Raw genomic sequence first — 24474 nt, forward strand, 5'->3', positions numbered from 1 at the left:
TGTGCAGAGTAGCCACAATAGTAAATGCACAAGTCAGAGAGCGGTACATGTAAAGATAATGCGATGCGAAGTCCTCACTCCAGTAAGCGGGGCAGGTTAAAATAGCGCTTTTTGCTCCAGCGCTTGGAAAAAGAGGGGGGGTTTGTACACAGAGGTAAAGACGAGTTACAGGGGCTGCCCCGGCCGCAACCACCAGCAAGTGAAACCGACGTGGTCATGTGCTGACTCACATCACGAAGGTCCTGTACACCTGGAGCAGCTCACAGACGCTGGGAGCACGAGAGGCCGCTCACATCTACTCCACAGCTGGAGGTACACTGACAGGAGGCTGCCACCGGCCGGGGCAGCCCCTGTAACTCGTCTTTACCCCTGTGTACAAACCCCCCCTCTTTTTCCAAGCGCTGGAGCAAAAAGCGCTATTTTAACCTGTTCAGTGATTTCAGGTTTTTACCCTCACTCATGCCGTTTTAGTTTTTAATGATTGTTCAGGTTAAAACTAAGATTGCCACCAGCATCTATATATATATATATTTCCCTTAAGCACTTCTTCTGAGGTCTTACAATTGTCTATTTCTAATTGCTATTATCCAGCTACATAAAGAGCACTTACAGTGGGGCAAAAAAGTATTTAGTCAGTCAGCAATAGTGCAAGTTCCACCACTTAAAAAGATGAGAGGCGTCTGTAATTTACATCATAGGTAGACCTCAACTATGGGAGACAAACTGAGAAAAAAAAATCCAGAAAATCACATTGTCTGTTTTTTTTTTCATTTTATTTGCATATTATGGTGGAAAATAAGTATTTGGTCAGAAACAAGCAATCAAGATTTCTGGCTCTCACAGACCTGTAACTTCTTCTTTAAGAGTCTCCTCTTTCCTCCACTCATTACCTGCAGTAATGGCACCTGTTTAAACTTGTTATCAGTATAAAAAGACACCTGTGCACACCCTCAAACAGTCTGACTCCAAACTCCACTATGGTGAAGACCAAAGAGCTGTCAAAGGACACCAGAAACAAAATTGTAGCCCTGCACCAGGCTGGGAAGACTGAATCTGCAATAGCCAACCAGCTTGGAGTGAAGAAATCAACTGTGGGAGCAATAATTAGAAAATGGAAGACATACAAGACCACTGATAATCTCCCTTGATCTGGTGCTCCACGCAAAATCCCACCCCGTGGGGTCAGAATGATCACAAGAACGGTGAGCAAAAATCCCAGAACCACGCGGGGGGACCTAGTGAATGAACTGCAGAGAGCTGGGACCAATGTAACAAGGCCTACCATAAGTAACACACTACGCCACCATGGACTCAGATCCTGCAGTGCCAGACGTGTCCCACTGCTTAAGCCTGTACATGTCCGGGCCCGTCTGAAGTTTGCTAGAGAGCATTTGGATGATCCAGAGGAGTTTTGGGAGAATGTTCTATGGTCTGATGAAACCAAACTGGAACTGTTTGGTAGAAACACAACTTGTCATGTTTGGAGGAAAAAGAATACTGAGTTGCATCCATCAAACACCATACCTACTGTAAAGCATGGTGGTGGAAACATCATGCTTTGGGGCTGTTTCTCTGCAAAGGGGCCAGGACGACTGATCCGGGTACATGAAAGAATGAATGGGGCCATGTATCGTGAGATTTTGAGTGCAAACCTCCTTCCATCAGCAAGGGCATTGAAGATGAAACGTGGCTGGGTCTTTCAACATGACAATGATCCAAAGCACACCACCAGGGCAACGAAGGAGTGGCTTCGTAAGAAGCATTTCAAGGTCCTGGAGTGGCCTAGCCAGTCTCCAGATCTCAACCCTATAGAAAACCTTTGGAGGGAGTTGAAAGTCCGTGTTGCCAAGCGAAAAGCCAAAAACATCACTGCTCTAGAGGAGATCTGCATGGAGGAATGGGCCAACATACCAACAACAGTGTGTGGCAACCTTGTGAAGACTTACAGAAAACGTTTGACCTCTGTCATTGCCAACAAAGGATATATCACAAAGTATTGAGATGAAATTTTGTTTCTGACCAAATACTTATTTTCCACCATAATATGCAAATAAAATGAAAAAAAAACAGACAATGTGATTTTCTGGATTTTTTTTTCTCAGTTTGTCTCCCATAGTTGAGGTCTACCTATGATGTAAATTACAGACGCCTCTCATCTTTTTAAGTGGTGGAACTTGCACTATTGCTGACTGACTAAATACTTTTTTGCCCCACTGTATAAGAGGTTTTTTCTTTCTTTCTATAACCACCTAATTTAGATTTCCCTCTTGTTTATGAGTGTTCCAAGCGCACACTAATATTATGAGTTATATAATTTATGGCTGCCTGTACAGTACACTCGAGTCACAGCTCTGCTGCCTCTTGGCATAGTCCCACTGTCTGCTTGTTGTACATGTATTTTTGACTCCACATTAGTCGCACACAGGATTACACTCACCCTTCTGCTTTCTATGCACACTCAGTTTTTTAATGTACAGATTACTAACAGAGATCTGCTTATACTTCTGTCCGTATTTTCCAAGGTTTGCCAACAAAGGTTTAAATGGATGTAATAACAATACAGCAGAGCTGAAATTGCTGCATATAAACAGCAGACTATTACACACATGCTGCAGCTCTGACTTCTCTCCCCCTCCAGTATGAACATTGGAAACAAGAGACTGATGGAGCTGCAGGGACAGCAACTGGTGTAGATTGTGTTACTCTCTGTTTGAACTTCCTCTCTCATCACAGACAGACAGCTTCAATGTTCATTCAGAGAGCCCCTCCCTCCTGACTGCTGACTCCTGTCCCACTGCTGGGACCAGAGAGGTCTCACTACTGCTCAGGTGAGCAGAGGAGATCAGGCCGTGCCTCCTCCTGCTCTTGAGCTGCTCCTTCCTCTCACCACATCAAAGGGGCTTCAGAAGAATGAGCAGTCCACAGCAGGGTAACAGCCCCGCTGGCAAATGCCAGAACTGCCAGATGGCCAGTCCGACCCTGCCTCTGACGAACCTATGTGACCCATCACAAAATTCTATAATTACAAAGAGAAAGGCTGTGTCAGTAAATACTTCTAGCATCTTTTCATTCCACTTGGTGTTGTGCTGTTCCTCCGTTATTCCCTCCTGAAAAGTTCTAAATCAATTGCACACAGGAAGTTAGCATTTGGGGGAAAGGGGAGTGAATACCTACACAGTATCAAGTTGTCCAAATGGTGCTGCAGCATTTGATGAGAATAATAGAAACTTCTACTGGACCAACCAAGGTCTTATATGTCTGGGCTGCCCCACATATAACTGCAGTGACCTTATACAGGATTGTTGTAGAGTCACAGCTGCAGGAGTGGGGAGCCAACACTCATGGAGAAAGCAGTGATGGTTTATTACTCTCTCTGCCTTCCTGATCAGTGTGTACAGTATAAGAAGCACTGACAGTGCTTCCTTCTCCTCCTGTCATGTGACCAGCAGGGTCATGAGGGAGCAGAAGCTGGTGAGTCCTCATTCAGGTGTCAGACCATCCGTGTGTATCCTGATCCAAACTTGACAGCCTCATAGGAATATTCACGAAAAGATTTGGACAAACATTTGGCCTCATGTCTGTTAATATACAATTTACTCTGTAATATTCGACCGGCGTTGTCAGGTTACCAGCCTCCTTGATTCCATACCATCTTAAGATCCAATCTTGACGCTATACTGAGGAGCCCTGGATCTCCCAATATTCGGCACGCATCCTCATCCATAGAAGCAGAACTATGAGAAGGCTTTCTTGTTGGTTGAGACGTAATTTCCTCATGTGCAAGATACTCAGCTAAGAATAGGAAACAAATAATAGCAGCCGCACCGTGGACATTCTAAATTCGACCCCACTAATCAGGAAAAAAGGAGGCAACTATTTAAATAATGAGACAAAGAAAAATTAAGTTGTCTCATTTACATCAAAATTTTTCCCAGAGACTCGGATCACATCTTAAAAAAAAAAGAAACCATTTTCCTTACTCCCCCCTGTCTAGCTCTTCATCTCTGGGACTGGCCCGAAGTCAGTTGTTTTCTCTACAGTGGCGATAGTGCTGCAGCCAATCAGTGAGCCCAGGGCCTCATGTTGTCATTGACAGAGCTGCTGAGCTCAGTGATTGGCTGCAGCGCTGTTGATGTGACCTAACCGCTGCAGCCAAACAGAGAAAGGTAAGCAAGCGCAGTTTTTATTGACTTTTTATACTGATAACTGAGCATGTAGGAAAAAGGTTTGTTGAAAGGGGACAACCCCTTTAAAACTGCATGTATGTAGTAAAAAAAAAAGCAAAAAAACCTAGAATTCTGAAATATATATATTCTACAAATGGGATATCATTTCGACTGGATCTGGTGCGCCAACTGATCCCGAGAATGACGCCTCAGTGATATGTCATTGCTCAGATGTCACACATCAATATACAGCAGTCTCAGGCTTCTCTTTAAAACGGACTTGTTTCTTTTCTAGGTATGGACAACCAGACGGTCCTTGCTGTTCAGTCCCTGCTGGATGGACAGGGTGGTGTGTCTGACCACACAGCTCAAAACGTCAGCAATTCTGCAGCCCTCCAGGGACTTGGTATGACGACGGTGCTTTTCATATTTTTTTTGAGGTTGTATTTGGGTCCCATATATCTGAAAACATCTAAGAACTATTAAAAACTGATTACTTGGCAGATCCTTTTTTTTTTTTTTTTTTTACATTTTTGAGTTTATTAATGGAAATTTTACCACCACCAATTCTGGCGGTGCTCAATAAATCTGTAAAATGCCATAAACTGTAATTCTCAGAAGCCTTTTAATTAAAGGGAATCTTTCAACACAAAATGACTGTTCGAACCAAGCACGGGCACTCGGTTCCCCCTTTTTGTGGCTGAGGAGTTCTGTGCACCGGCCCACCTGTATTTTGTCTATTTTCGCCCTCACTTCCTACATTCACTGCTCTGGGAACTAGGTGTGAGCCATCATTGTAGAAGGGTTGCCCAACCATGTGCATACCCAAATTATTGGGAGTATATGAGTATATTATAAAACCTTGCCCGAGTATCTAATGCCCACAGTCTGGATTGTGATAGTACATGATGATAGACGTGAATAATGAGCCTATATGCAGGATATGGTTCTCTCTATATAAAGGTTGATGAGACATTTACACCACAAGACTAAGCAAACAAAGCACACAAAATGACTGTTCAAACCAAGCACGGGCACTCGGTCCCCCCTTTTTGTGGCTGAGGAGTTCTGTGCACCGGCCCACCTGTATTTTGTCTATTTTCGCCCTCACTTCTGGGAACTAGGTGTGAGCCATCATTGTAGAAGGGTTGCCCAACCATGTGCATACCCAAATTATTGGGAGTATATGAGTATATTATAAAACCTTGCCCGAGTCTATCTGTATCTAATGCCCACAGTCTGGATTGTGATAGTACATGATGATAGACGTGAATAATGAGCCTATATGCAGGATATGGTTCTCTCTATATAAAGGCTCCATAACTGATGAGACATTTACACCACACGACTAAGCAAACAAAGCACACAAAATGGTTCTGAATCCCTGAAGTCCTAATACTGCTTCTTGTTATTCTCTTTACAGATGATGAAGATGTTTTTCTATGCGGCAAATGCAAAAAACAGTTTAACTCTCTGCCCGCTTTCATGATCCACAAGCGGGAGCAGTGTCATGGCAATACCCCTTCCCTGGCGTCGGTGTCTCTGGGTAATCCCAGTGTCTATACCCCGCCAGTCAGTTCAGTGCAGCATCCCCCAGTTAACAGACAGGTGAGTCCCAATGGAGACATTGAGCAATAGATACAGGATCCAGCCTGGCAGGAGTTGCGAGAAAAACACTGTTGTTAATTCCTCAAGAAAGTAAGTTATCCCATTTCCATGGGCTAGCTTATATCTTACCGATTTGATGTGGGTCCATCTACTATAACTCCCCGCGATACCACAATCTGCAGCGCGCCATCTTGAATGGAACGGAGGATCCCATGCTCAACCTCTGCTCCATTCATTGTCTATAGGACTACCAGAAATAACCGAGCACTGTCAAATCCCCAGTGATCTTGTATCCTAAAAGTAAGGGTTAAATTACTATTTTGGGAATAATCTTTTAATGTTTAAAGTAATTGAGGTCTTAAATGGGTATTCCCATCTCCAAGATCCTATCCCAATATGTAGTAGGTGTAATAATAATAATAATAATAATAGCAAATGCCTCCAATTAGAAATGTAGTATAGTTTTTCTGATTTGCTTTGTCTCTTTCCTCACGTGCAGGCATTACAGGACCTTAGGTATCCATGGTTCCAACCACTAATATACAGTTAAGTTTGCATACACTATATAAAGACACATATACATGTTTTTCTCAGTATCTGACATGAAATCAGAATATACCTTTCCCGTTTTAGGTCAGTTAGGATTACCATATTTATTATTATTTGCCAAATGACAGAATAATGAGAGAGAGAGAATGTTTAAGGCATTTTTATTACTTACTGCAAAGTCAAAAGTGTTAGGAGTCAGGTTCCTGCGTCTGCTCTGCGCAGGAATCCAGACCCTTATATTCTGCGGTCTCTTGCTCTTTATCTACCGCAGAAGAGATTGCCTTCCAGCTAATCTCTCCAGGGGCTAAGTCCCTCTGTCCTCCTACTGAGCATGCTCATGAGATGGTTTCCCATTGGAGATCGGGAGTCATGTGCCCAGGTCCTGCTCCAGATCTCATTGGTCCATCTCGGAGATCTGGAAGGTCCCGGCTGCTATAAAAAGCGTGCATGGCCGTTCCGCCATGCGCTAGTATAGACTATTGTGCTATGTGTGAATGGTGACGGATGTATGATTCTGGTGACTGACTCATTTGAAACCCCTTCCCTCTGATATTACGCATTTGGTTATGGAATTAGTTTGGTAGTCTGCGCCAATCTGTGGCAAGCGTTAGGCCACAGTGCACACCGCACCTCTGAGCTAGCGTCCGACATTGCGCCTGCTTTATAGCTGTGTCATCCAGCGGCAGTGTCCTGCGCCGCTCTGCAAGTGCAGCCCTTCTTGGTGTTCGCAGTAGCGACGCCGCACACACGGTAGGTCTAGACGGACGCAGCCCCTCTGTCTTAGGTCCTGCTCCTGTGACCTTATACCGTGTGTGCATTTACCTGAGGCCTGTGACTCTAACAGGCTCAGCCTTTTGTATGTTTTTGTTGCGGCGCCTCTGTGTGTGAACAGAGCCCGCTCTGCGCACTTCGGGTGAAGTTGAACCCGTGCGCATTATATCGCCATATTGCTCGTCTGCCATTACTCAGCAGCGGTTGTAACACCTACTGCACGGTGGACCCTGAGCGGCGAACGCACTTTATTATTATTTTTATTTTAGTGCGTTCCACTGTTCCTAACAAAAAGTTTACATACATTTCATTAGTATTTGCTACCATTGCCATAAACTGAATGACTTGGGTCAAACGATTAGGATATCCTTCCACAAGCTTGTCACAAAAGTTGGTTGGAATTTGGGCCTATTCCTCCTGACAAAACTGGTGTAACTGATCCAGGTTTGTAGGTCGCCTTGCTCGCACCTGCCTTTTCAGCTTTGCCCATACATTTTCAATAGGATTGAGATCAGGGCTTTGTGATGGCCACTCCAAAATATTGACTTTGATATGCTTAAGCCACTTTGTTACCATTATGGCAGTATGCTTCGGGTCATTGTCCATTTGGAAGACCCATTTCCGCCCAAGCTTTACCTTCCTGGCTGATGTCTTCAGATGTTGCTTCAGTATTGAAACATAATCTTCTTTTCTCATGATGCCATCTATTTTTTGAAGTGCACCAGTCCCTCCTGCAGCAATACAACCCCACAACATGATGCTGCCACCACCATGTTTCACAGTTGGGATGGTGTTCTTAGGCTTCCAAGCTTCGCCCTTTTTCCTCCAAATGTAACGATTGTCATTATGCCCAAAAAGTTCAATTTTAGTTTCATCAGACCACAGGACATGTGTCTAAAAATGAAGGTCTTTGTTCCTGTGTGCATTTGCAGACATTAATCTGGCTTTATGTTTCTTTTGGAGTAATTGCTTCTTCCTAGCAGAGTGGCCTTTCAGTACATGCTGATACAGTACTCGTTTTGCTGTGGATATTGACACAATCTTACCAGCTTCTGCCATCTTCTTCACAAGATCTTTTGCTTTTGTCCTTGGGTTGATATGCACATGTCGGACCAAAGCATGTTAATCTCTGGGACACAGAACCCGTCTCCTTCCTGCGTGGTGTGATGGCTGGGCATTCCCATCTTGTTTATACTTGCTTATAATTGTTTGTACAGATGAACGAGGCACCTTCAGGTATCTTGAGATTGTACCCAAGGATGAGCCAGACTTGTGCAAGTCCACAATTCTCTTTGTGATATCTTGGCTGATTTCTTTACACTTTCCCATGATGAGAAGCAGTGTGTTTCAGGTGTGCATTAAAATATGTCCACAGGTGTGTCTCAACTCAGATGTTACCAAAAAACAGAAGCTTCCAAACACATGACATCATCATATCGGCAGTCCGGAATTGTTTAAAGGCATACTAATCTTAGTGTATGTAAACTTTTGACTTTGTAGTAAGTAATAAAAATGCCTTAAAGCATTCTCTCTCTCATTATTCTGGCATTTGGCAAATATTAATAATTATGGTAATCCTAACTGACCTAAAACAGGAAAGGTTTATTCTGATTTCATGTCCGATATTGAGAAAAACATGCCTATGTGTCTTTTTATATAGTGTATGTAAACTTCTGGTTTCAACCTTAGTAACAGCTAGTTGCTAGTGGTTGTCACCATGGATACCTAAGGTCCTGGATACCTAAGGTCCTGCAAAGCCTGCACATGTGAAAAGGAATAGCAAATCAGAAAAACTATACTACATTTCTAACTGGAGATATTTGCTGATGTTATTATTATACCTAGTACATATTGGGATAGGATCTCAGATGGGAACATATATTCACCTGTGGTGATAGTGAGAATTTAGAAGAAAGATACTTTATATATAAAGGGAGGTTTAAAAGACAAGGTTGGACTCTGTGCATTATGGCTTCAGCCTGCAGGTCTTGTTGCATTTATTCCTGGTATACAGTAGATTTGTTTTTAATTCTCTGTCAAACAGATATCTACGTATATCACAGTCCCCCCATCACCTCTCATCCAGACCTTAGTGCAGGGAAATGTGTTGGTGAATGATGAAGTCCTGCTTTCTGCAATGTCAGCACTTACCTCGCTGGATCAGTCCATGCCAACCACCCCAGCGCCTGTGCAGGTAACAGAAGGAAGACCAAAGTAATGTATGTATGTTTAGAAATATACAGTCAGATCATTATCTAATATATAAAGCTGAATGTGTGTGTGTGTGTATGTATGTATGTGTATGTCCGGTATTGGCATCCGCACCGTCACAGCTACAGCCACAAAATTTGGCACAGTCACACGTCTGGACCCCGAGAGCTTCATAGGCTATGTTGTGAGGTGAAATTTTAACCCCCCGTGTTCCAATTCACCAAACAATTTGGCCTATTATTATTTTTATGGTGTTATCGTCCTTCTGTAAAGCTGAAAATAACACAATTTATTACCGAGCCAACACAGACCACCCTCTGACACAGACAGCAGGGGGAGCCCAGTATCACACAGGATAGGATTAGATACACGGCTCAGCAGTCAGTATCACACAGGAGAGGATAAGATACACGGGTCAGCAGTCAGTATCACACAGGATAGGATAAGATACACGGGTCAGCAGTCAGTATCACACAGGATAGGATTAGGTACATGGCTCAGCAGTCAGTATCACACAGGATAGGGTTAGATACACGGCTCAGCAGTCAGTATCACACAGGATAGGATTAGATACACAGCTCAGCAGTCAGTATCACACAGGATAGGATTAGATACATGGCTCAGCAGTCAGTATCACATAGGATAGGATTAGATACACAGCTCAGCAGTCAGAATCACACAGGAGAGGGATTAGACACATGGCTCAGCAGTCAGTATCACACAGGATAGGGGATTAGATACACAGCTCAGCACACATTAACACACAGAATAGTATTAGATACACTGCTCAGCAGTCAGTATCACACAGGATAGGATTAGATACACAGCTCAGCACACATTAACACACAGAATAGTATTAGATACATGGCTCAGCAGACAGTATCACACAGGAGAGGATTAGATACACAGCTCAGCAGACATTATCACACAGGATAGGGTTAGATACACAGATACACGTTGTTTATCAAAAGGCTCTTGAATGAGTTGAAAATAAAATACCATCAATACATGGGTAATCGTTTAGATAATTTGTGTTGCAAATCTGTAGTGTTGAATATATGATGTGAAATGTTTTTATGTGTAATATAATCATTATAATTTGTTATAACTAACCACAGTTGGTTACTATGTCCAGGCAATGCCGGGCTCTTCAGCTAGTATATATATATAATTTCTTACCAGATGTCCATTCAGCTTCCTTTATTCATGGGTAGCAGGTACATGGATGTCTAGCATCCCACCCCAATGCACCACATGGCCATTTTGCGTGTGAATATGTTTTCTTAAGACCTCTTAGGGATATAAAGGAATCTGAATGGACATTTGTTGAGTGCCTTGGATTATATTCTCTGAATTTGGATTCTTCCGTGGTTCTGCTTTGTATCACCCAGCACCACTGAGAGATCCTAACCAGCCGCAAGTAAGCCCCTAGGTGTTTCCCTGAATGTCATTGTTGGTGTCATTGGATAGAGCTGGTGATTGTTCCCTTTCATTGCTACTAGTGATCCATTAGATGGGTGACACAGCAGCAGATAATTCCGAAAAGGCATCTGTTGTCAGGACACACACAGACATATGCAGGCTGAGCTCTCCCGGTGGTGCTGCAGATGCAGGCACTGCTAATCAACCATGAAAGAAAGTGATTTTGGTAATAGACATAGGCTGTTTACAACGCCCATTGAGGAAGCTGCCTGATCCCTGATCACTAAGATCTATTGTTGGATGACCACTCATCAGTGGAGGAGCATGAAACTTTGGTAACAGCCCTCCAGAGCAGTAGAGGCACAGTGTTTGCAGCGGTTTTCCCTCTGGCTAAGACGTCATTCACACATCCGTGTTTAAATGCATACATGACAAAAATGGTGCTGTTGTCATTAGTGTTTTGCATTTGTGTGTCATCCTTGTGGCATCATTTGTTATTATGGATGGATGAAGGAATAAATAAATGACAAAGCTTCCCCTATCCTTTGCAATGTTAAACACAGACAGCACTTGGATGGCACCCATACTCAATATATTTGTGTTTTCCAGAGTAACCTCAGCATGCACACTGGTGGCGCCTATCTCCATGCTCCCTCTCTCCCTCCCCGACCTCCACATCCACCACCACCAGCCCCTGTGGCACCAGGGCAGAATCTTATGGGGGTTCCTGTCCAGGCAAACAGTGGCAGCTGCAGCACTGTCGTGCAAGTCTACAGCTCTCCCATCAGTATGCCAGGAAACACTGGCATGGAAATCCACGGTTTGGGCATGGCACCTTACACTCAGATAGAGGTAATTACACTTGTGGTATGGTTTTGTTTTTTTTTAAATCAATTTTAACTTTAGATATGTCTGAACAGAACAGTTACATCCTTCCTTCAACGGGATGCCATCAGTAAGTTTTATCATCTAGCACTAGTTGTTGATGGTTGCGAGCCCCTTTGGGGAAAGAGTCTGGTAGTGGATTATTACTGGGTGATGATCTCCTGGGATGATTCTTTCTACAGGTTCCTAGCCAGTGCGTGGAGAGTACAGTTTATAACACTCCCCCAGTATACAGCCCCGGAAAACAGGGTCTGAAATCCAAAACTACAAATAGCTGTTCACCTTGTGCTGAGGGGAACAATATGGGAAGCCTGGAGCCCACCATCCCCAACAAGAGATGCCACTCTAAGACAGACAGCAGTGGTCCGAATGGTGAGTGTAGGCATTACCAGTCCGCTGCTGATGCTATCAGTGGCCTTTGGCTCAGCAGTATATAAAGGTAGCTGGCACTGCCACCGGTATTGGAGACTTGGATTTGAACCAGCCTAACTGCATTTTTTTTAGACGTTTGATTGGTACATGTTCTACCCCATTAGAGGGTCTGGACTGTAATTTTAATCCACAATAAACATACAGTATATTTTATTGCAATACATTCATGCAATCATGGTCTCAGTTGTTCTGATTTACATCCATGCATAGGAAAGCTGAAATCTCCCAAGTTGAAGTGTACGTTCTGCGATAAAGCCTTTGGAAAGAACTTTGATCTTCAGCAGCACATTAGAAGGTAAGACCTCTTTCTGTGGTCATTAACAGTTCAGTTGACCAGCCAGTACTTAAAGGGGTTGTGACACCAATAACATTTATATTCTATAGACCACAGGATTTGAAGCAGTTTTTCGATTTACATGTATTAACAATAGTTATTTTCATCCTTTTATTGGTGGCCAGTTTGCCTCTATTCATGATCCTCTGATCGTCCACCCTTGTAGAGCTCAACCCATGCATGCGCAGTAGTAGAATGACCACAGGCATGGCAGCAGGTTTACTAGTCCTCTAGTGATACTCTTCTGTTGATCAGTGATTTTATCAAAACTACAGCAAACAGCCCAGAAATTGACACCTCACTAGAATCAGGTCTCTGCCTCTGTATCATGCTACTCTCAGATTAGGAGGAAAAAACCTGGTGAATGATTCTCTTTAAATGTTCAAGATGGTAAAACTTCTTTAAATTGACATACTAGGATGAACAGGCACTTTGTATGTAGTTACACTCCCTGACAGAAGTTACGTCGCTTATCCATGTTATGTAAATAAAAGCTTATAACCTGACGTTAAATTCATCCATTGGTTGTATAAATTGTTCTTTTGAAAGCCAAATGTGGTTTAGGTTAAGAAAATAAATTGCCATCAATGCAGAAATATTGATCATTTAATGAACACAGAATGGTCAGATTTTGGCAAGATAAAAGTTTTGTTGGCCACAGAAAGTAATGTGATATTCAAACAAATAATTAACTTAAAATACAAATATATGTTGCATAACATTGGTGAATGAAGTTGTCATGCTATTAGGGTCATATTTAATATTTTGTGTGACTTCCATGAGCTTGAAGGACTGCATCCATGCGGTTCAACAATGATTCATACAATTTATTAATGAAGTCATCAGGAATAGCAAAGTATGCAGTTACATGCCTCCCAGAGTTCATCTAGACTCTTTGGTTTTGTCTTCCAAGCTTTCCTCTTTCATCCTACCCCAAACATGCTCAATGATGTTCATGTCTGGTGACTGGGCTGGCCAGTCCTTGAGCACCTTGATCTTCTTTGCCTGGAGGAACTTTGTTGTAGAGATGATGTATGAGATGGAGCACCATCCTGCTGCAGAATTTGACTCCTTTTATGATTTGGAATTTAAGAGGTAGCTAATACTTCTTGATATTTTAGGCTATTGATATTGCCTTCCACCTTGCAAATGTTTCGCACACCCCCATACTGTATGTAACCCCCAGACCAAGATCTTTCCACCACCAAATTTAACTGTTTTCTGGGTGTATTTTGGATCCATACGGGCTCCAGTAGGTCTCCTGCAGTATTTGCGGCTGCTGTGGTGTAATTCTACTGAAGATTCATCAGAGAAATCCACCTTCTGCCACTTTTCCAGCGTCCATCTGTTTAGCAGGCTGTGGGACTTTGCAAATGCCACATGGTTTTTTTATTTGCCTTTTGTTTAGTGCTGGCTTCTGGGCACTGATTCGACCATGGAGGCCATATCGACACAGAATCCTACAAACTGTTCTAGTTGACACAGGGACTTGAGGTGACCAGGCCTGTTGGAGCTCTGCTGCAGTGGAAGACAGAAGTTATGTTTTCAGATGCCTCAAAGCTATCTCAGAGGACTTCCTGGAGATTTCCGTAGGAAAAAAAAACCCTTTGGATCATTGATTTCTAATCTCTCGTTAACTTTTTTAGCCCTATCACATTTCCAGAGATGTGTGAGCACTGCCCAAATGGTGGTGTGAATGTTCCCCCTGTTTGTATTGGACGGGGGAGTTGAAATGATAGTTACAACCACTGATTAGAGTCATTACCTCTTAACCAATGAATAAATCAGGGTGCATATACATGTTGGAGATGCTCTTTAAAGTGCAAGTTTGAATAATTAGTATGATGGACCAATTTGTGTCATTTTCCACAAAAGGGAAACAAATTCTTTTACTCTGATCTTTCAATTGTAAGTGTTTAAGATGCTCCACAAATTAACGGTCCCTCTGACCACAGGCCATAACAACTGCTGATGCACGTTAGTAGGCTGTGTAGCAGAAATTACCAAAATGATGACCCCTCCCCTCTGACTCCACTCTTGACTCATACCACCAGCTCGCCATTTCTAGCTGGACAAGGAGGCAGATGGCCTCCTATCACACCATGAATATGTTACATGACGATTGGTACAAAGCTCTCTCACGATTTGTTTCTGTTGCAGTCATACAGGGGAGAAGCCATTCCAGTGTATTGTATGTGGCCGAGCATTCGCACAGAAGTCCAATGTCAAAAAGCATATGCAGACTCACAAAGTGTGGCCAAGAGCTCCACCTGGCACCAACACACAAGGACCCATGACTGTTCAGGTGGTGCCACTTAACCCTTCACAGCCAGAAGAAGAAAGGGTTGAAAATGGAGGTAAAACTGAGTGCATCTGTTATACCAATATGTAATGTCCATGACTGGTTTTGTCATGCTCTATTGGTATTTTACAGTCTCCAGCCAGGTGCCACCTGAAGAGGCATCTTCTCAGGATATAGACCCCTCTCAGAGTGGGGCATGTGAAGGATCAGATGGAAAACAAGGTGTTCTAATTGACAGCTCTTATCACTGCCAGTTCTGCAGCAGCAAGTTCAGTAGCTATTTCCAGCTCAAGTCTCATATGACTCAACACAAACAGGAACGGGTAAGAATCTAGATCATAGAATCATAGAATGGTAGAGTTGGAAGGGACCTCCTGGGTCATCTGGTCCAACCCCCTGCTCAAAGCAGGATTCGCTAAATCATCTCAGACAGATGTCTGTCCAGCCTCTGTTTGAAGACTTCTATTGAAGGAGAACTCACCACCTTTCGTGGCAGCCTGTTCCAATCTTCGATCACCCTCATTGTCAAAAAGTTTTTTCTAATCTCTAATCTGTGTCTCCTCCCATTCAGTTTCATCCCATTGCTTCTAGTCTTTCCTTGTGCAAATGAGAATAAAGTTGATCCTTCTACAATGTGACAGCCCTTCAGATATTTGTAGACCGCTATTAAGTCTCTTCTCAGTCTTCTCTTTTGTTCATGGAACGACTATGCTCAAACCAGAACTGATATCTCTCATCACTGCATATATTTAATCATGTTCTTAAAGAGGAAGAAATCCATTACATTCACATATTTCTCAAGGAGATGTATGGGATTCAAAAGCTGGAGACTAAAGTTGAGCAAAACATTTCCAGGATCCTGATCTGGCATCCATGTCTTAGCTCCATCTTGAAGTGACAGGGGCCTAGTAATCACAAGAGGCCAGGAATGCTGGCATTCCATTTCCAGCCAAGGAAGTTTGCAGGACCCTGATCTGGCTGCCACAGCCTACCGTCATGGATGCTGGACCAGGGTCTTTCAAATCTTTTTACTCAACTTCTAAAACAATGCCAACCTTATTCATACAGTCGGGAAAATAAGTATTTGATACACTGACAATTTTACAAGTTTTTCCACCTACAAAGAATGGAGACGTCTGTAATTTTTATCGTATCGTTAAATACAGAATCTTTAAAAAAAAATCCAGAAAATCACATTGTATGAGTATTACATAATTAATTTGCAGTCAATTGCATTAAATAAGTATTTGATACAATAAAAAACAGAACTTAATATTTGGTACAAAAACCTTTTGTTTGCAGTTACAGAGGTCCGATCTTTCTTGTAGTTCTTGACGAAGTACACACTGCAACAAGAATTTTGTCCCACTCCTCCACATAAAGATCTCCAGATCTTTCAGGTTTTGGGGCTGTCGCTGGGCAACATTTCGTTTCAGCTCCCTCTAAAGATTTTCTATTGTGCTCAGATCTGGAGACTGGCTAGGCCACTCCAGGACCTTGAAATGCTTCTTACGGAGCCACTCCTTAGTTCCTCTGGCTGTGTGTTTCGGGTCATTGTTATGCTGGAAGACCCAGCCACAACCCATCTTCAATGCTCTTACGCGAGGGAAGGAGGTTGTTGGCAAAAATCTCCTGATATATGATCCCGTGCTTCCTACCTTCAATACGTTGCAGTTGTCCTGTCCCCTTTGCAGGAAAGCTCCCCCAAAGTATGATATTTCCCCGCCATGCTTCATGGTAGGGACAGTGTTCTTGGGATTGTACTCATCCTTCATTTTCCTCCAAACACGGCGAGTTGAGATGATATTAAAAAGTTCTATTTTGGTCTCATCTGGCCACATGACCTTCTCTGGATCTTCCAGATGGTCATTGATGAGCTTTGACCTGGACATGTGCTGGCATGAGCAGGGGGACCTTGCGTGCCCTTCAGGATTTTAATCCATGATGGCGTTGTGTTGCTAATGGTAATGTTTGGGACTGTGGTTCCAGCTCTCTTCAGTTCATTCACCAGGTCCTCCCGTTTAGTTCTGGGCTGATTCCTGACCTTTCTCGGAATCATCCTTACTCCACGACGTGAGACCTTACATGTTGCCCCAGACCGAGGAAGATTGACAGTTATCTTGTGTTTTCTAATAATTGTTCCAACAGAACTTGTTAACGTCTCACCAGTCTGATTGCCTATTGTCATGTAACCCATTCCATCATTGTACAGGTCTACAATTTTGTACTTGGACAGCTCTTTGGTCTTGGCCATGATGGAGTTCATACAGGTACAATTAATACAGGTAATGAGTGCAGAGTAGGAGGGCTTCGTGGTTTTTCTTTAATAGGTCTGTGAGAGCCGGAATTTTTGCTGGTTGGTACGTGCTGAAGTACGTATTTCATGCAATATTAATTATTTTAAAATTATACAATGTGATTTTCTGGATTACTTTGAGATCCCTTTTTTGGCTGCAAAAACTCATTTTTACATTATTAGCATGTATGAGACATGAGGGGGTTTCACACAATATTTTTAGAAAAAATGCTGAAAATTTGCAAAAATGCAAGTATCAGGTCTTGCAGGGGTTTTTGCGCCAAAACCTGATTAAATAGAATGAGATTTTTTTGCACTAAACTTTTTCGGCATGCACAAGAGACAAATGTAGCATGGCAAAAATGCAGCATTAAAGCGTAGGAAAAAAACAAGTAAAACCTGCTTTTTTTCTGCAGCTTCTTTCCTGCCAAGAGAGCAGAATAAGAACTCTCAAAAACAACTAGTGCGAACATACCCTATAGTTGTTATTTTGTGCATATCTGTCATCATGTAATAGGCACCAGTGGCAGCACGGTGGCTCAGTGGTTAGCACTGGGTCCGGGGTTCTAGGTCAAGGACTCCAAGGACAGTATCTGCAGTGGGTTTATATGTTCTCCCCGTGATTGCGAGGGTTTCCTCCAGGGTCTCCAATTTCCTCCCACACTCCAAAGACATACTGATAGGGAATTTAGATTGTGAGTCCCAATGGGGACAGTGATGACGATGTCAAAACCGCTGCAGCATTGATGGCTCTATACCAGTGAGTAAAAAAATAAATCTTATATGAGGCACAGTAAAGTTGCATTTACACTGCAAGCTAATTGTGAACAAGCGTTATTAAAAAGGCTTGTTTCACAATTATCTCGCCGTGTAAACAGGCTGCTTATCACCCGGTGTACAAGCAAAACCCTTGTTCTCTACATTGGTGGTCTGCAGCCTGTGACTCTCTGCATATGAAGATATGCTGAGAACTTATCACATCTGGAGCGTGATGACTTTACTGTCATGATGTGTTGTTATATGTATCCTTTTACCTTGATATACCGATTAATAAAATAGATTTTTTTTACCTTATGAGATGACATCTGTTTGCTCCCTGACCTCCTTCCCTTTCATGCATATTGGAGCTGGTGTAGGTAGCTTGGGGGTTGACATTATTATTTGTCATTTCCCTGGCTTTTAAATATGAATTTGGGATTCTTCTTGCTGTTGGATGGCATACCTTGTAGTCACTGTTGTGTTGTTGCAGGTGTACAAATGTGTGGTAAAGGGCTGCGTTCACACCTCTCAGAAACTGGAACAATTTTTGGAGCACATCAAGACTCACCAAGAAGATATGACTTATCGATGCCACATATGTAACAAAGACTTCTCTTCTCTGTATGAGATGGGGGTCCACCAGTATTCTCATAGCTTGCTGCCCCTCATTGCCCCCAAGAAGGAGATGGCTGTGTACAAGTGAAGTATTATTCCACCTAATATAATGTGTGACAGACTACCCAGAGTAGAGATTCACACCATCGCTTGTCAAGGGGCACTGGGGAAGAGTGTAGAGAAACGCTTTTCGGTGTACATATGGAAAAAACCAAACAATTTTAATATCTGCTAAACAATTTTTTACAGAGATTAAGGGTAGATTAACCAGTTATATATATATATATATATATATATATATATATATATATATATATATATATATGTATATATATATATATATATATATATGTATATATATATATATATAGTGGGGAAAAAAAGTATTTAGTCAGTCAGCAATAGTGCAAGTTCCACCACTTAAAAAGATGAGAGGCGTCTGTAATTTACATCATAGGTAGACCTCAACTATGGGAGACAAACTGAGAAAAAAAAATCCAGAAAATCACATTGTCTGTTTTTTTTTCATTTTATTTGCATATTATGGTGGAAAATAAGTATTTGGTCAAAAACAAGCAATCAAGATTTCTGGCTCTCACAGACCTGTAACTTCTTCTTTAAGAGCCTCCTCTTTCCTCCACTCATTACCTGTAGTAATGGCACCTGTTTAAACTTGTTATCAGTATAAAAAGACACCTGTGCACACCCTCAAACAGTCTGACTCCAAACTCCACTATGGTGAAGACCAAAGAGCTGTCAAAGGACACCAGAAACAAAATTGTAGCCCTGCACCAGGCTGGGAAGACTGAATCTGCAATAGCCAACCAGCTTGGAGTGAAGAAATCAACTGTGGGAGCAATAATTAGAAAATGGAAGACATACAAGACCACTGATAATCTTCCTTGATCTGGTGCTCTACGCAAAATCCCACCCCGTGGGGTCAGAATGATCACAAGAACGGTGAGCAAAAATCCCAGAACCACGCGGGGGGACCTAGTGAATGAACTGCAGAGAGCTGGGACCAATGTAACAAGGCCTACCATAAGTAACACACTACGCCACCATGGACTCAGATCCTGCAGTGCCAGACGTGTCCCACTGCTTAAGCCTGTACATGTCCGGGCCCGTCTGAAGTTTGCTAGAGAGCATTTGGATGATCCAGAGGAGTTTTGGGAGAATGTCCTATGGTCTGATGAAACCAAACTGGAACTGTTTGGTAGAAACACAACTTGTCGTGTTTGGAGGAAAAAGAATACTGAGTTGCATCCATCAAACACCATACCTATTGTAAAGCATGGTGGTGGAAACATCATGCTTTGGGGCTGTTTCTCTGCAAAGGGGCCAGGACGACTGATCCGGGTACATGAAAGAATGAATGGGGCCATGTATCGTGAGATTTTGAGTGCAAACCTCCTTCCATCAGCAAGGGCATTGAAGATGAAACGTGGCTGGGTCTTTCAACATGACAATGATCCAAAGCACACCGCCAGGGCAACGAAGGAGTGGCTTCGTAAGAAGCATTTCAAGGTCCTGGAGTGGCCTAGCCAGTCTCCAGATCTCAACCCTATAGAAAACCTTTGGAGGGAGTTTAAAGTCCGTGTTGCCAAGCGAAAAGCCAAAAACATCACTGCTCTAGAGGAGATCTGCATGGAGGAATGGGCCAACATACCAACAACAGTGTGTGGCAACCTTGTGAAGACTTACAGAAAACGTTTGACCTCTGTCATTGCCAACAAAGGATATATCACAAAGTATTGAGATGAAATTTTGTTTCTGACCAAATACTTATTTTCCACCATAATATGCAAATAAAATGAAAAAAAAAACAGACAATGTGATTTTCTGGATTTTTTTTTCTCAGTTTGTCTCCCATAGTTGAGGTCTACCTATGATGTAAATTACAGACGCCTCTCATCTTTTTAAGTGGTGGAACTTGTACTATTGCTGACTGACTAAATACTTTTTTTCCCCACTGTATATATAGATAGATAGATAGATAGATAGATAGATATAATTTTCATGCTCTGTAACTTTCAATCCATTTTACCATAACTATAGGTTCTCATTTCCAAGCATGCCTTATCCAACAGTGGCTTATCTACCCAGAACTGAGACCGTGAGCATGAATGGGAACCTGACAACAGATACATGGTACCCGTTCCACAGGCAGCATGTATGAGGCACTGGTGCATGAATTTTATCATGTATATTTGACTCTGAAACACTGCGGTGCTTCAGAGAAAAGCATTGTTTGCAAGACACCGGAGACCGAGACGCACATGAGCTTAGTCGAAAAGACATGTCCCGGCTTCTTCTCTCTCCACCTCTCCTTGAGTTCTCTGCTTTCATGTATAGGGAGATACCTGTCAGTCATTGGCAGCGGGCAGACAGAAGCGGTCGGAGACCCGCCTTTCCAAATTATTTGCCTGTCTGATTTGGTGCCCAGCCGGTTTTAGGATTTGAAACGCATCATTTCAGAGTCAAACATATGAAATCCTCCAGCCTGTGTGGATGTTTGTTGCCTGTGGATCAGGCTGCATGTACCAGCTGTCAGGTTCCCTTTAAATTGGATTTAGAAGTCAGGGTGTCTTTCTAGAAGCCATCTGCTACCTTGGATCAGTATTACAATAATGCTACTTATAGCAGTATGTGCTAATGAACATCAGATATTGGCTTGTTGTCCTCTATGTCTAGATTGCTACTATTTATTTCCTAGATACACATGCATGAACTAATGTACATCGCCCTCTTTATTTTAGGTGTTTAAAGTGCATGAATAAATACTCCACCCCAGAGGCATTGGAGCAACATTTACAGACAGCCACGCACAGCTACCCCTGTCCACACTGCCAGAAGGTGAGACTAGCCATTACCACCCGCTTAGTAAGGGAGCATTCAGACACCTATTTAGCATCTGTATAATCTACTGCTGGAGTGACGTGACAGATGAATAAATTAATCTAGTGCATTTTTTGGATTCTGTGTGCCACGAAGAGAAGGGTTAGAAGAAGCACGGGGGCAACTTGGTGAAAAAGACTGAAAAAAATAATATTATTACAGAAAGGCTTTAATCAAAAACTAAAAAATGCTCAATATATGACATAATTGAGTATATAGGGATATAATTACAAATTGTATCAACTAAATATTTATTAACTTATAGGGACCAAGGGCTCAAGTATGACAAATACATAGATGTCACCTTGATAAATATTGTAAGGCCGCGCTCACTGAGTGCATTGGGGAACGTCCGCTTGGTAGCGCTATAACATAAAGGAAGACTCAATTTCCTTAAAAGTTCTTCTGGCTTTATTGCTCCATATCCCCAGCAGCACAAACACAGAGTAGTCAGCCTTTAGGTCCGGCAACTTAAAAATAATGTCCATAAACAGGGCTTTGCTCCGTCAGACCCTGTTCACACACAGGCCAGGGCATTGTCCATTAAACACTCAGTTCCATAGGACAGTACAGTCTCTTACTGACCGGGGTCAGTGCCACTCACGGTTGTCAGACCATCCACTCTGGAGGTATCTCACAGACCTTGTTCCTCTGGGTCAGGAAAGCCAGCACTGCTTCCCCAGGCTGTGTGATATCCAGCAGGCAGGGTTGGCCTGGAGCCACACACAGGAGGCCTTCTACCTCCCAGGTCACAGACAACTCTGTAGTGTCCCACCTGGACACATGGAAGTCTGTGCACAATCCAGACTCCCAACACTCATATGCTAAACACACCTTCATTATGTAGGCTGTAACCTCACCCCCAGGTGAGGTATGGATCACATGGCTGGTCACCTGGTCATGACCTCATGGCAGGTCCTGAAAATACCTGCAAGTCCTGAAGGAAAACAGGGGTACAGCCAGCACCCTCACCCAAAGGTGAGGTAATATCAGTAGCCTGACCCTCCCATCTCTCATAGCTACCCGCAACCCAGACCCAGGTGCACTAACCTTTATATTAGTGCTCACATACACTAATAAAACACTCCAGGTTGCATCTCAGGGAGCATCCATCCCTGTGACATATATCGGCCATTCACAACCCTGCCAGTCACTGTTTCTGCATCACCACAGAGGGAACACCTGTATGCATCCTGGGGAGCCTAAATAGCACCCCCTAGCTGTCACAGGGGTCACTGCATTACAATATATATAATGTACTCTTAGTCTTGCCCTATATTCTTCCTGCCTGATGGTGGCATCCTAAGTATGACCATAATGGTGCCCCCACTCAACGCAGAAGACTGAAAGGGAGACAAACCCTTTAAAGTTTACTGAGCGTGGAACATAAAGCAAAATGAGGGAGCACCTCTTCTTGTAAATGAATGGATCTGAGTGGAAGGTTGTCAACATTGTAATGTGAGGGTCAGACAGTGATGGGCCCAACAACATATTAAATAGCCACATTTTCACCTTTATCAAGGCTTTTCCAATTTCTGTTTTTAGGTGTTTCCATGTGAACGATATTTAAGAAGACATCTGCCTACCCATGGTGGTGGTGGCCGCTACAAGTGTCCGATCTGTAAGAAATTATTTAGAAGGGAGCACTACCTGAAGCTCCACAGTCACATCCATTCAGGTAGTCACGTGTCATGATCCTCGATTTGGGAGATTTATAGAGGGAAATATTTTTTTCCTTTATTCTGTACCCTATATTCCTATATTCCTAACTTTGCAGCTTATTTCTTGCTGTTTCAGGTGAAAAACCATTCCGATGTACACTGTGTGAGTCTGCATTTAATCGCAAGGACAAGCTGAAGAGACACATGCTGATACATGAGCCCTACAAGCAGTACAAGTGCCCCTTTGCGTACGTGTCTACCTCTCTTACATTTTGCTGACTATACATGTATTTTGTTGTATGTACCTTTAGAACATAGAGCAAGAAAAGTAAGGCAAGCTCTTCATAGGGCAACAGCGTGGATATCAATATAGTGGTGAAGCAAAGACTAATTGTCCCCTTACTCCATTGTGCCAGGAGCAGAACAACAATATAAACCTTAAGGCTATGTGCCCACGTTAGCGTTTTTAAACACTCAGGAAACTGATCCCCTTCCCAGAAAACGTGCGTCTTTTTTCCGCGCGTTTTGTGCAAAAAAGATGTGCGTTTTTGATGCGTTTTTTGACGCGCGTTTCCTGGGAACATTGGGGAAGGCTAAAAACGCGGAGCAATGCGGAAATTAATGAGCATGCTGCGTTTTTAGCCGCTAAGCGATTCCTGAGCGGTTAAAAACGCATGCATTGGCACAAAAAGCATGCAAATTAATTTGAAGCATCTTTTAAACATTTCTGCAGTGTCTGAGCCGGCACAAACACTGCGGAAATGCTTAAAACGCGCAATGTGGGCACACAGCCTCAAGGAGACCAAAGAGGAAGATGTTTCTCCAAAATCAGATGCAGTAAAATGCAGGTAGAGATGAAAGCGAGGGGCTAGTGAGGGGCTCCAGAAGCAAATGCACTCAAATAGGATACTTTGTAGTTTGTTTATTGGGGTGGCATAAGTCTAATGCGTTTTAGAGGAAAACTGTCCCCTTCTTCAGGCAGTTGGCTCACGAAGGAGACTGATTGCTCATTGAAACGTCTTGTATCCATGCCACCCCAGTAAGCTATCGTGTCATATTTGATAATATTTGATTTGGTGCTCTTCACCAACCCTTCTTTCATCTCTACTTGCATACGTGTACCTTTGGTTTTGGATACAAATTTAAGATGCGTATCTTTCGTACCTTCACGTGTTCAGGTAGCGTTGTGTGGTTCACCACTTTCTGTATTGTTTTTTTAATTTTTAAGACTTGTCAGGGTAAAAAGCCACCCATTCGGGGCTCATCGGGCATATCCGATGAAGTATGCCCTGCTCCCTTCTTCTTTAGTGATGTATAACCTGCTGTAGGTGAAGAACACTAAGCTGGTCTGACCACAGATACTTCTACAGAGCTCAGGAGTACGTAGGCAAAATAGAACAAGTGGATCGAGCTGTTGGATATTAACATGCCTGGTCCTCTGTTTTTGGGAGCGATAAGTCATCAGATGAGGTGTCTGGTGGCGACTTCTATCTCTTTCACTATTGAGAACCAATGCTTGCTTTGCTGAACCAAGCGCGCCTTTGTATGGGGGCTAACTTGGCTGA

General features: G+C 42.9%; 1 protein-coding gene across 1 annotated transcript in view; it reads left to right on the forward strand.

Annotated features, from left to right (window-relative positions):
• ZNF341 (zinc finger protein 341) overlaps positions 1 to 24474 on the forward strand; it is a 35783-nt gene that overhangs the window by 8273 nt on the left and 3036 nt on the right. Inside the window, exons 2-13 of the mRNA XM_073555399.1 lie at positions 4462 to 4572; positions 5590 to 5774; positions 9139 to 9288; positions 11337 to 11579; positions 11795 to 11984; positions 12255 to 12339; positions 14539 to 14735; positions 14813 to 15003; positions 18226 to 18434; positions 21110 to 21206; positions 22794 to 22926; positions 23046 to 23157. Coding sequence (XP_073411500.1) covers positions 4462 to 4572; positions 5590 to 5774; positions 9139 to 9288; positions 11337 to 11579; positions 11795 to 11984; positions 12255 to 12339; positions 14539 to 14735; positions 14813 to 15003; positions 18226 to 18434; positions 21110 to 21206; positions 22794 to 22926; positions 23046 to 23157 — 1903 coding nt within the window. The remainder of the gene's footprint in view (positions 1 to 4461; positions 4573 to 5589; positions 5775 to 9138; positions 9289 to 11336; positions 11580 to 11794; positions 11985 to 12254; positions 12340 to 14538; positions 14736 to 14812; positions 15004 to 18225; positions 18435 to 21109; positions 21207 to 22793; positions 22927 to 23045; positions 23158 to 24474) is intronic.

Source organism: Dendrobates tinctorius, unplaced genomic scaffold, assembly GCF_039654945.1.
Source record: "Dendrobates tinctorius isolate UK_male_01 unplaced genomic scaffold, ASM3965494v1 ptg000223l, whole genome shotgun sequence".
Lineage (NCBI taxonomy): Eukaryota > Metazoa > Chordata > Amphibia > Anura > Dendrobatidae > Dendrobates > Dendrobates tinctorius.